The sequence below is a fragment of the Diceros bicornis genome, chromosome 32 (assembly GCF_020826845.1).
Source record: "Diceros bicornis minor isolate mBicDic1 chromosome 32, mDicBic1.mat.cur, whole genome shotgun sequence".
Classification (NCBI taxonomy): Eukaryota; Metazoa; Chordata; class Mammalia; order Perissodactyla; family Rhinocerotidae; genus Diceros; species Diceros bicornis.
The window spans coordinates 25,530,614-25,543,897 of record NC_080771.1 but is presented as its reverse complement, the minus strand read 5'-3'; the positions used below and the strand labels follow the sequence as shown (position 1 = coordinate 25,543,897).

Genomic DNA, 13,284 nt, shown 5'->3' with positions numbered 1-13,284 from the left:
AGGATTTGAGAGGTTGGGACTGAAGGAGAGAACTTAATCACCATTTACCATGCTAGCACAGCGGTTCCCAAACTTTTTGATCTCAGGACCCTTTTACACTCTTTTTTTATTGGGGGGGTCGGTATGTAGTTTTCACGTTTTATTGTACTTTATTAAGTTTCACCATTAAATTGCTTAAGTATATGCTGGTCTTATGACCAGATTTTTGAAATGTAAAGATAAATGGATGGATGGCTTTAAGAAGGTGCTGTAGTAGACACTGTAGAATATATTAAACAATTAGACAATCTAGAGGTGGTAAAACTGGTCTATACACATTTACATTTAGTGTGACAAGTAAATGCTATAGGGACAGGAAGACATTTGTAAAACTTTGGGTTGTAATTGGAGGAAAAACCTGTTCAGGACTAACTGAGGTCCTTGGTCGCTGACAGAATCTCCCCTGGACTTCAAACTTAAGACAAACTAGGGAGTCCTTTCGTCAGCATACCAAAAAAAAAAAAAAAAAAAAAAAAAAATCACCGAATTGTATGAAATCCCTATTAGTCAGGAGAAACAGTAGCAACAAGATAGATTAAGGAATTGCCTCATGGTGGTCAATTCGGATGGTGGGGCTGGCCAGTCTGAGGGAGCAGGGCTGACTGGAGTCTGGGAATCCAGTTGGATGTTGCAGCTCAAGTCCAGGATCTGTAGACTGTAAAGGCTGGAAACACAGTCTAGAGGCAGAACGTTAGTGCCTCTTGCAAAAATCCTTGTTTTCCAAAGCTCCTAGGATGCTTTCCTCAAATACGGCTTTACACTCTTAAAAATTATTAAAGACCCCCAAAAACTCTTATGTGGGCTCTATCTATTGATAGTTGTTACTATCAATAGTTAGAAATTAAAACTGAGAATTTAAAAAAGTACTTGTCAGTTATTTCATTTAAACATCAATGCACATTAACATTAATAAGACATTTTGTAAATGAAAAATAACTATATTTCTCAAAACAAAAAAATTTTAGTATGACGAGTGGCAAATCTCGTTAATGTCTGGTTTAATAGAAAACTGCTGGATTCTCACACCTGCTTCTACGTTTAATCTGTTACAATATATGTATGATGTAGCCTCTAAAAAACTACCGTACACTGGTGAGAGAAAGAAAGTGAAAAAGGCAAATTACTTCTTAATATGATTATGAAAATTGTTGCCTTCGGAGACCCCTCTGAAAGGGTCGTAGAGACCCCTGGGGTCCCTGGACACTTTGGCAGGCGCTGCTGTACTGTATGAAACAATAAATCGCGCATTCAGACTTTTCAATGCCTTTACGGCAGGCCTCAGGGAAAGAGGCAAACTTTGGTGTACACGAATGTTGGGTTTTGGTTTGTAGAAGGCCTGGACCTTGCCAGGGACACCAGCGAGGAGACAGGGAGGATAACACACGCCTTTCCTGGGACAAACCCTAACCTGAGAGCTCTTTCCAGGTTACCTACGCGCCGCTCGACCGTGGACTACAACTCCCGGCAGAGCTTGCGGCAGGGGGCGTGTGCCAGCAGCCGTGAGGAGCGTGTGTGACTCACGCCGAGCGACGGCAGTGAAAGGGGCGTGCCTGTTTGGGGGCAGGCGCGGTGCCACAATTGGAGGAGCCGGGAAGAGGGGGCGGAGTCGGTGTTTCGGTCAGCCAATGGTTTGCGGTCGGGCGGAAGAGGGGGGGACGGGGCGTGGCTGACTCGCGGGCTGCGTGGGGATCACCGAGCCAGGGAACGCGGGTGTGGGGGGTGGGAAGGCGCCGTCCTGGGGCCGGGGTGGCGGGACGTGGGAGATGGCGACGCGATGGAGCAGCGAGAACGTGGTGGTGGAGTTCCGCGACTCCCAGGTGAGCTGGGGCCAAATGGAACCTTCTGGGCATGCGCCCTCCCTTTTCCCCTCCCCCACGCTGCCGGGTTTGTCGTGGGGGCAGTGGGTCGATCCCCCAGCCCGGGCTTGGGAGGTGGGGGGGGGGGGTGACCCAGAGCTGTCAGAACCCAGCGGGCGAGGGGAGCCTTGATGACCGTTGGGGGCAGTTGGGGCGGGCATGGACGGAGTTTCGGGGTTCCCCGCGGGGTACGCTCAGTGGGGTCTGCCTTGGGGCACTGAAGCGCAGAGATTGCGCGCGAGAGCTGAGGGGAGGTTTCCCACGGCTGGGGTGGTGAGCGAGGGGGTGTTTGCTCCCGAGGCTGGGGGCCGCGCCTCGGGCAAGTCGCAGAACTCTGAGTCTCAGCTGCGTGGACTTAATCTTGCCTCTCAGGATTTTTGGGTGGATTTGATAAAACCTGCATGCAAAGTGCCTGTTTCAGCACCTGAGCTTTTAAGTGGTTGCTGATGTTAGAAGAGAGGAAAATACCGTGTAGTGAATAGGAGTGTGCACTGTAAATATTGCCCGGGTTCGAATCCCAGCTCAGCCCCCTAGCCTGTCATCACCCTCTGCGCATCCATTTTCTCACCTGTAGAAGGTGCGCATCCTACCTACCTTAGGGTTGGCGTGAGAATTTTATGTGGTCATACATTTAGAATGTGTGGTACAGTGACAGGCACATAGTAAGCCTCAAGGAACCTTAACATTTACTGGGGATTTTTACCACTTTTCTATTTTGTATTTTCCATATGCCGGGCCTTGTGCTAAGCGATTTATTTACATTTTGTTTTTCAAACTCGTGAAAGAACCATGTAAGTAGATGTTATTCTTTTTTCCAAATGAGAAAGCTGATCCCAGTTAAGCTGATCCCAAGTGGCTTGGCCAAGGTTTCCCGTTATGTGGCTGCATTGGGATTTGAATGCAGACTTCTGGTCTCAGAGCCCTTGTTGGGCTCATTACCCTTGCTTCATAATATACGAGCCTGTTATAAGTTGTCTGACAATAAATATCATGTCCCTGCTTCCCCAGTGCCTATGACAGTGTCTTGATGATTCTCTTCATATATTCAACGAATATTTATGGAATAGTCATGTGCGGCAGAAGGACATTTCAGTCAATGACGAACCACATATGCAGTGGTAGTCCCATAAGATTAGTTCCATATAGCTTAGGTGTGTAGTGGGCTATCCCATCTAGGTTTGTATGAGTACTTTAAAGGAGGAAGAAATTTTCCTCTTCTAGGTTCTCCTGGCCGGTCTAAGAATTAAATTGACGTGAGACAGATTAACAGGAGAAAAACAAAAGTTTAGTAACGTATATACATGTGAGAAACCCAGGAAAACTGAGTAACTTGCCGAAATGGCCAAAGCCCTCACCTTAAATGCCGTCCTCAGTTAATGACAAAAGAAGATGTTGGGGGTGAGGAGAGCCGGAAACTTCAAAGGGAGGGAAGGCAATTCACAGAGAGGTGAAAAGGAGTAAATATTTGGAAAACAAGTGTGTGTTTGGCCACACAGAAACAGAAGAACACAAAGGGGAGCCCAACAAACAGGCTTTTCTAGGTTCCTCTCCGTCTATCACCTAGTTCATGTTATGCTAAGGTGATAGTTCGCTTCCTGAGGCAGGTTTTTTAATCTGAATTCTTTTCGGCAGTTAAGGGGGAGGTAACAAGAAAAACTTTCTGACTCTTTTGTTTCTTAAAAAGAAGCAGCCTAAAATAATCTTCATGTTAAAGAGAAACATTTTGGGGTGGCAGATTTTATTTCCCTTCAGTACACCCTATGATGTTCACACAACTATGAAATTGCCTAACGATGTATTTCTCAGAACACGTCCCAGTTGTTAAGCGATGCATGACTGTATCTTCTGTGTGCCAGGCTTTCACTCACTCATTTATTCAACAAGGATTTATTGAGCTCTTGCCAGGTGCACACTGTGCCACGCACTGTGTCAGTACTCAGGTGATTTACGCTGAAGTCAAACCCGGATTACAACAAGGGGGCAATGTGGTTTTTTCTTTATAAAACCCCATCCCGTCTTTTGCCATAAAGATTAATGAGTGGAGGAGCCACCCACCAATTTGCTCTGTGGTGCCCTCTGATACATAGTTCCCATGGAGAATCTTAGCAGCAGCATATGGATTAAAGGATCCCAAAGCACTTTGTGCTGTCAGCACCATGTCGGTGGGAGGCCTGCACTCCCAAGGGAGGTGCGAGACTGGAAGGGATAAAGAACCGTGTTCCTGTTACCTTTCTTGTTAATTGCTTTCACTGGGAACTAAGAACAGAATGGTACCTCTCAGCCTGCTAATTTGGAAGCAACTCATCTGCAAACCCTTTAATTCTCACAGAAACCCAGGTAGTCTCACCTCCACTTCGCTATAGAGATGTAATTGAAGGGACCTGCGGAGAGGGTGCTGACACATATATTAGGATGCTATGAAGTAGTATCAAAATAGTTAAACCTCAACAGCAGTTGTCGTAGGAAGAGAACAAAATAAATTGGGTAATTTAACTGCCTGTGGGTGTTTCTCTTTCTGATTTTTCTATTCAGTTGGAAGGGTACATTTTAGTGTGAAATACCATGGTTTTGTGGTTGATTCTGGTGGTGACTGGGAGGGATACAGACCCTTTTTATTAACGAATTCATTAATATAGAAAGAAAAGTTAAAATTCTTCATATTGTCTTTCTGAAATAAACTTTTCAAAACGCTCCACCTCTTTTAAGAATCATTTTTAAAAAATTAAAGCTTTTTGTTTTTTGAGAGAGAAAGCCAAGCCTGAGAGGTGAAACACTTTTTTACAGTTTATATAAGCATCATTTACTTTTTTGTGTGTGTGAGGAAGATTGGCTCTGAGCTAACATCTGTGCCCATCTTCCTCTATTTTGTGTGTGGGACGCCGCCACACTTGGCTTGATGTACGGTGCATCGGTCCATGACTGGGATTTGAACCTGTGAACCCCAGGCTGCCAAAGTGGAGTGTGAGAACTTAACTGCTACACCACTGGGCCAGCCCTTCATTTACTTTTAAAACAATGCCTTGAGATGTTACTGTCACAATTAGTAGTAAAGAACCTGTGCTGCTCGGCAACTCTGAAGTGGTCCCTGGAATCAATGAGTCTTAACACTGTGTTAAAACTTAGAGATAATCTTCTAGAGCAGCACCATCCGGTAGAATTTTCTGTGATGATGGAAATGTGGCCATTGAACACTTGAAATGGGGCTAGTGCATCCAAGATATTGTATTTTTAATTTAATTAAATTTTAGTTAATTGCCACCTAAATAGCTACTTGTGGCTAGTGACTATGGTATGTATTGGAAAGTGCAGTGGAGGTTAAGTAGTTTACACTCTCAGAGGTGAGATGGTGGAATGGGCAGTTAACAAGTCTAACTCAACAGTAAATGCAAAAATATAACAGAATGTGAGTATTGTGATGATGATAGGAACTTCGGACTCATAGCAACTGTCTTCTTAATGTCTCCACTTCGGTATCTGTGAAATATCTCAAACTCAGTATGTCCAAAGTAGCTGGACATACCGTGGGACCACTCTCCCTGCACCCCAGCCTCTTACTCCTTTCCAATTCATCTTCCACACAGCCAGAGTGATTTTTGTTTTTTTTTGTGTGTGAGGAAGATCAGCCCTGAGCTAAGATCCATGCCAATCCTCCTCTTTTTGCTGAGGAAGACTGGCCCTGAGCTAACATCTGTGCTGATCTTCCTTCACTTTATGTGGAACACTGCCACAGCATGGCCTGACAAGCAGTGAGTCGGTGTGCGCCTGGGATCTGAACCCGGGCCGCCAGCAGCTGAGCACGTGCACTTAACCGCTACGCCATGGGGCTGGCCCCCAGAGTGATTTTTTTAATCCAGGTTTATTGAGGTATAATTAATGTACAATAAATTCACCTACGTATACAATTTGAGTTTTGACAAATGTATGTGGTTCTGTAACCACTACCACAGCTAAGATATAGAACATTTCCATCACTCCAGAAAGTTCCCTTGTGCCTCTGTTTAGCCAGTCTCCTTGCCTTACCCTCAACCCCTGGCAGCTGGTGATGTGATTTCTGTAAGAAATGGAATGTACAGTGTGTGACTGTTTTTTTTTTTTTTTTTATGTACTGCCCCAGTACATAGTTGTATATCCTAGTTGTAAGTCGTTCTAGTTCTTCTACGTGAGCCACCACCATAGCGTGGCAACTGATAGACAGGTGGTGTGGTTCCGCGACCGGGAAGCGAACCCGGGCTGCCGAAGTGGTGAGCGCCGAACTTGAACCACTAGGCCGTCAGGGCCGGTTCCCAGTGTGTGACCATTTGAGTCTGGTCTCTCACAGTGCTTTTGAGATTCATTCATGTTGTTGAGCATACCAGTTAGTCTGTTCCTTCCAGCAGTATTCCAAAGTGTGGATAGACCACAATTTGTGTATCCATTGCCATATTTATGGACATTTAGGTTGTTTCCAGTTTTTGGTGATTATGATTAAAGCTGTGATAAATATCAAGGTGATTTTTTAAAACATAAATTCATTCATATCCCTCTGATGAAAATCCTTCAGTGGCTTCCAATTAGAATAGAATATAAATTCCTTATTTTGGACTCTTTTGTGTGCTGGCCTCTGCCTGCTTCTCAGATCACATCTTGTCTTCCTTTCCACCTCACTCACTATTTTCATCTTTCTTCCTTACTACAGTGCAAGCTCCCTGAGGGTGGAAATTTTGTCTTGTTGTCTTCTGTCTCCCTAGTGCCTAGAATAGTGCTTGGTGTACAACAGCACTCAACAAATATTTGTTGAATGAGTAAATTTTAAAAATCAATTATATTGATTAACAATATTAACAAGAATTAGCAAAAAAAATACTTAGGTTTTCATGGTTTTTAAAATAAATTTTTATTTTAGAATACTTATAGATTTACAGAAAAATTGGGTAGATAGTACAGAGAGTTTTCATATACCCTATGCCCAGTTTCCCCTATTAATAACATCTTACACTAGTATGGTACGTTTTCTACAATTAATGAATCAATATTGATGTATTATTATTAACCAAAATTCATACTTCACTTAGATTGTCTAAGTTTTCACCTAATGTCCTTTTTCTGTTCTGAGATTCCATCTAAAATCCCATATTACATTTAGTTGTCATGTCTCCTCAGACTTCTCTTGCCTGTGACAGTTTCTCAGATTTTGTCTTTGATGACTTTGACACTTTGGAGGAGTACTAGTGAGATATTTTGTAGAAGATCCCTCAGTTGGGGTGGGGTTTGTCTGATGTCTTGCTCATGATTAGTCTGAGATTATGGGTTTGGGGGAGGAAGACCCTAGAGATAAAGTGCCGTTCTCGTCACATCATATCAAGGGTGTATACAATGAACATGACATATCACCTTGATCACCTAGCTGAGATAGAGTTTGTTAGGTTTCTCCACTGTAAACTTACTGTATTTGCCCTCTTTCTACACTGTACTCCTTGGAAGCTGGTTTCTATATGCAGCCCATACTTAAGAGTGGGAGTTATTTTTCCCCATTTATTTATTTGTTTATTTATATTAGTATGAACTCATAGATATTTATTTTATACTTTGGATTATAATTCAATACTGCTTTATTTTTTTGCTCAAATTATTCCAGCTTTCACCATTGGGAGCTCTTTCAGGTGGTTCCTATGTTCCTTTGACATACCCCCATCATTTTTTTTTTTTTTAAGTGTATAGTACTTCCTTACTTTCTGGCACTACAAAATGCTCAACTCTCATCTCGTATATTTCATGCCCCAGTCATAAAATTAGACATTTTTCCAAGGAACTCTGGTTCCCTTTATTGGAGAATGATATTAGAAGCCAAGATCTGGCACTAGATGTGCTCATTGCTATTGGGGTGTCGTTGTCTCTAGGCCTTCTCAGCTGACAGAGCAAGGAAATATATACTAATCCATGTATATACACATATCTGTAAATATTTCTATATGTAACCGTCTGTATCTATATTAGGGTGAACATGAGTTCATACTTATATCTTCAACTCTAATCCATTATCACATGGGTCATTGTGGCCTCCACCCTTTACTTGCTAATAACCTCCCACTCCAACAGTGAGAAACCTGGCTCCTACCATCTTCCATCCATTTACTTAATTGTTTAATTCCAGTACATTCGCACATGGCTTAACGACGGGGATACGTTCTGAGAAATGCGTTGTTAGGTGATTTCATCGTTGTTCAAACGTCACCTATCTGCCATGGGATCTTGGGCAAGTTACTTCCTTTCTAAGCTTCAATTTCTTCATCCATAAAACAAGGATGATAGTAGCTACTTGTGTCCAGGATTCCCCAGACCACTCCCAGTTTCACCAGGAGGATTCACAGTAGTATTTGCAGTTATGAATTATTTCAGTGAAAGGATACAAAACAAAATCAAAGGGAAAAGGCGAAGTCTGGAGGAAACCAGGCACAAGCTTGCAAGAGTCTTCTCACTGTGGAGTCACTCCAGACATGCTTAATTCCTCCAGCATCCAATTGTAACAACACATATGAAATGCTGTCTAGCAGGGAAGCTCATTGCCCAAGGGTTTTTTGGGGGCTGGTCACATAGGCACCCTCTAGCTAGCACATACCAAAATTCCAGACTCCCAGAAGGGCAGCAGGTGCTCAGCATAACTCATATCGTTTTTAGATACAGTTTAGGCACAGTGAGCCATTTTTATCAGTTAGAGAGTTGTGAGAACACTCACCAAATTCAAGTTCCCAGACACCAGCCAAGAGCCAGCCTCGCAAGCAGACCTTTCATTTTTTTTTTTTTTAATTTTTTGTTTATTGTAGTAACATTGGTTTATGACATTGTAAAAATTTCAGGTTTACATCATTGTACTTCTATTTCTGCATAGATTACATCATGTTCACCACCAAAATACTAATTACAACCCATCACCACACACATGTACCGAATTATCCCTTTCACCCTCCTCCCTCCCCCCTTTCCCTCTGGTAACCACCAATCCAATCTCTGTCCCTATGTGTTTGTTTATTGTTGTTATTATCTACTACTTAATGAAGGAAATCATACGGTATTTGACCTTCTCCCTCTGACTTATTTCACTTTGCATTATACCCTCAATGTCCATCCATGTTGTCACAAATGGCTGGATTTCGTCGTTTCTTATGGCTGAGTAGTATTCCATTGTGTATATATACCACAGCTTCTTTATCCGTTCGTCCCTTGATGGGCACTTAGGTTGCTTCCAAGTCTTGGCTATCGTGAATAAGGCTCTTTTGCCCATTTTTTAATTGGGTTGGTAGTTTTTTTGTTGTTGAGATGCATGAGTTCTTTATATATTTTGGAGATTAAGCCCTTATCAGAAGTATGGTTTGCAAATATCTTCTCCCAATTGTTAGGTTGTCTTTTCGTTTTGTTGATGGTTTCCTTTGCTGTGCAGAAGCTTTTTAGTTTGATGTAGTCCCATTTGTTTATTTTTTCTATTGTTTCTCTTGCCCCGTCAGACGTGGTGTTTGAAAAGTTGTTGCTAAGACCGATGTCGAAGAGTGTACTGCCTATGTTTTCTTCTAGAAGTTTCACAGTTTGAGGTCTTACATTCAAGTCTTTAATCCATTTGGAGTTAATTTTTGTGTATGGTGTAAGGTAAGGGTCTACTTTCATTTTTTTGCATATGGCTATCCAGTTTTCCCAACACCATTTGTTGAAGAGACTTTCTTTTCCCCATTGTATGTTCTTGGCTCCTTTGTCAAAGATTAGCTGTCCATAGATGTGTGGGTTTATTTCTGGGCTTTCGATTCTATTCCATTGATCTGTGTGTCTGTTTTTGTGCCAGTACCATGCTGTTTTGGTTACTATAGCTTTGTAGTATATTTTGAAATCAGGGAGTGTGATACCTCCAGCTTTGTTCTTTTTTCTCAGGATTCCTTTAGCTATTCGGGGTCTTTTGTTGTTCCATATAAATTTTAGGATTCTTTGTTCTATTTCTGTGAAAAATGTTGTTGGAACTTTGATAGGGATTGCATTGAATCTATAGATGCTTTAGGAAGTATGGACATCTTAACTATGTTAATTCTTCCAATCCAAGAGCACGGAATATCTTTCCATTTCTTTGTGTCTTCTTCAATTTCTTTCAGAAATGTTTTATAGTTTTCGGTGTACAGATCTTTCACCTCTTTGGTTAAGTTTATTCCTAGGTATTTGATTCTTTTTGTTGTAAATGGGATGGTATTCTGAATTTCTCTTTCTGCTACTTCGTTGTTAGTGTACAGAAATGCAACTGATTTTTGTATGTTGATTTTGTATCCTGCAACTTTACCCTATTCGTTTATTACTTCTAAAAGTTTTCTGGTGGATTCTTTAGGGTTTTCTATATATAAAATCATGTCATCTGCAAATAGTGACAGTTTCACTTCTTCCTTTCCAATTTGGATCCCTTTTATTTCTTTCTCTTGCCTGATTGCTCTGGCTAGGACTTCCAGTACTATGTTAAATAGGAGTGGTGACAGTGGGCATCCTTGTCTGGTTCCTGTTCTTAGAGGGATGGCTTTCAGTTTTTCACCATTGAGGATGATATTAGCTGTGGGTTTCTCATATATGGTCTTTATTATGTTGAGGTACTTTCCTTTTATACCCATTTTATTCAGAGTTTTTATCATAAATGGATGCTGTATCTTGTCAAATGCTTTCTCTGCATCTATTGAGATGATCCTGTGATTTTTATTCTTCATTTTATTAATGTGGTATATTACGTTGATTGATTTGCGAATGTTAAACCATCCCTGCATCCCTGGAATAAATCCCACTTGATCATGGTGTATAATCTTTTTAACGTATTGTTGTATGCGATTTGCTAGTATTTTGTTGAGGATTTTTGCATCGATGTTCATCAGTGATATTGGCCTGTAATTTTCTTTTTTTGTGTTGTCCTTGTCTGGTTTTGGTATCAGGGTAATGTCAGCTTTGTAGAATGAGTTAGGGAGCTTCCCCCCCTCCTCAATTTTTTGGAAGAGTTTGAGAAGGATAGGTATTAAGTCTTCTTTGAATGTTTGGTAGAATTCACCAGGGAAGCCGTCTGGTCCTGGACTTTTATTTTTTGGGATGTTTGTGATTACTGTTTCGATCTCCTTACTGATGATTGGTCTATTCAAATTCTCTACTTCTTCTTGATCCAGTTTTGGAAGGTTGTATGATTCTAAGAATTTATCCATTTCTTCCAGATTGTCGAATTGGTTGGCATATAGGCAGACCTTTCTTAGCAGTCTCACACCTGCTATGTTAACTGTTTTCTGCACACTTCCTTACAGAGTTTCGGTGAGGATTAATGAGATAGTCAATGCAGAGCATTTAGCACAGTGGTCAGCATACAGAAAGTGCTTGATACATACAGTGCTTAATTATTATGATTATGTTAGAAAACTTGCCTAAGGAAGCAACACACTTGGCCTGACGAAATAGACTTGTGGAGCTGAGAGGACCTTTAGAAGACATCTCATCTACTCTCTTATTTACTGATGAGGAACCCGAGACTCATAAAGCTTAGGTGATTTTCCTGGTGGTACCCAGTTTATGCCAATTTAGTTTGTGGGGAAGTGAGGATGTCTCATTTTAAAGGGAGAGACCTCCTGAGAAACACCCGTTGTGCTGAACATGTGAACCTCAGATAGATAACCTATAGTAAGCATTAGACAAGGGTGGTTCAGAAGCAGCCTTGGCAGCACTATCTGTGTCTAATTTAAAGAGATTGGATTTTGTCATTTGAAATGGTCTGATCCTTTTATGTCAGTGGGTTTCAGTTTGGGTTTTATTCTATGAAATCTGATAAGGTGTACATTATAGTCTTTGCTCAGGCATGTGACACATTGATATCAGGGGAACTGAGCTAGCTCTGATTTGCATTGATGGATGTTTCTACTTTGCATCATTTGGAAGGATGAACAGGCAAAGTGTTTTCGTTTTTTTTGAGCAGCTCTTTGTAATTCAGCTGGGGTCGAAAGAGGAAGAGTTGATTTCTTTCCCTTCAAATAAACAAACCCTAGATTTTGTTCTGCAGATAGCAGAGGACTCTCTAGAGAGGCTTTCGTTTGCACTGAATCAGGGTAGAAAGATACTCCCAAGAAGCTATGTTACAAATTCTTCCCAGAGAGATCAACTTTCTAACAGAACCATTGTGATTGTACCATTATTTAACTGTAAATCCAAAATGGATTTGTAATGCAATCCATCTCCAAATTCAATGTTATTTGACCATTATAAAGTATCATACTTGTTGTTTTTTAAAAGATGAAAATGTTATAGCATAAGCTTTTTTTGTAGCAGTTTTATTGAGGTGTAATTCACATCATACAATTCACTTGTTTAAAGTATACACCATTCAGTGGGTTTTAGTATATTCACAGAGTGCAACCATCACTGCAGTCATTTTTAGAACATTTTCATCAGCTCGAGAAGAAACTTTGTACCCTTTAACCGTCACTCCCTGGTCTCCTGACTCCCCCAGCCCTAGGCAACAACCACTAATCTACTTTCTTGATAGATTTGCCTATTCTGGACATTTCGTAGAAATGGAATCATATCATATATGGTCTTTGTGACTGACTTCTTTCACTTAGTTGTTTTCAAGGTTCATCCGTATGGTAGTATATGTCAGAACTTCATTCCTTTTTATGGTCAAATTATATTCCATTGTATGGATATACCACATTGTGTTTGTCCATTCATCAGTTCTTGGACATATGGGTTGTTTCTTTTATTTATTTATTTATTTATTTATTTATTTATTTATTTATTTATTTTTCCCCCAAAGCCGTGATAGATAGTTGTATGTCATAGCTGCACATCCTTCTAGCTGCTGTATGTGGGACGCAGCCTCAGCATGGCCGGCGAAGCAGTGCGTCAGTGCACGCCCGGGATCCGAACCCGGGCCACCAGCAGCAGAGCGTGCGCACTTAACCGCTAAGTCCCGGGGCCGGCCCAGGGTTGTTTCTACTTTCTGGCTATTGTGACCAATGCTATCATGAATGTTCGTGTGCAACTTTTTGCATAGCATAAGCTTTTAAGACCTATATTGCCTATAACAGCTAGCATCTATTGAGTACATACCATGTGCCGAGCATTGTGCTAGTGAATTGATTTTTACCCTTAAGGAATTGCAAGTTTAATGGAGGAGACATATCAATATATAGAGAATTATTGTAAAGTATCATATGTGCTATGTAAAGATAAGCCTTTGGTGGGGTGGAAGCACAGCTGACTCATGATGGGTGTATGCAAGAGAGGATGGTTCAAAAGAACTTTCTTAGAAGAGCCTAAACTGAATCCTGAAGAACAAGAAGGAATTGGCCAGGTGAAGAACGGAGAGAAGTGTCTTCCAGGCAGAGGAAGCAGCTGGTGTGAGGATACAGAGGTGAGAGAGTAG

The 13,284-nt window shown here is 41.3% G+C and overlaps 1 protein-coding gene across 7 annotated transcripts in view; it reads left to right on the top strand.

The window, feature by feature from the left end:
• The first annotated feature begins 1,784 nt into the window (after window positions 1-1,784).
• WDR59 (WD repeat domain 59) overlaps window positions 1,785-13,284 on the top strand; it is a 94,337-nt gene continuing 82,837 nt past the window's right edge. For 6 of the 7 annotated variants that reach the window (XR_009216437.1, XR_009216438.1, XM_058528281.1 and 3 more), the window contains exon 1: window positions 1,785-1,856. Coding sequence is in view for 4 of the 7 variants with exons in the window: in XM_058528281.1 (XP_058384264.1) it covers window positions 1,803-1,856 (54 nt within the window). In the remaining 3 variants the exon portion in view is untranslated. The remainder of the gene's footprint in view (window positions 1,857-13,284) is intronic. The other variant, XM_058528280.1, reaches the window with a different exon arrangement.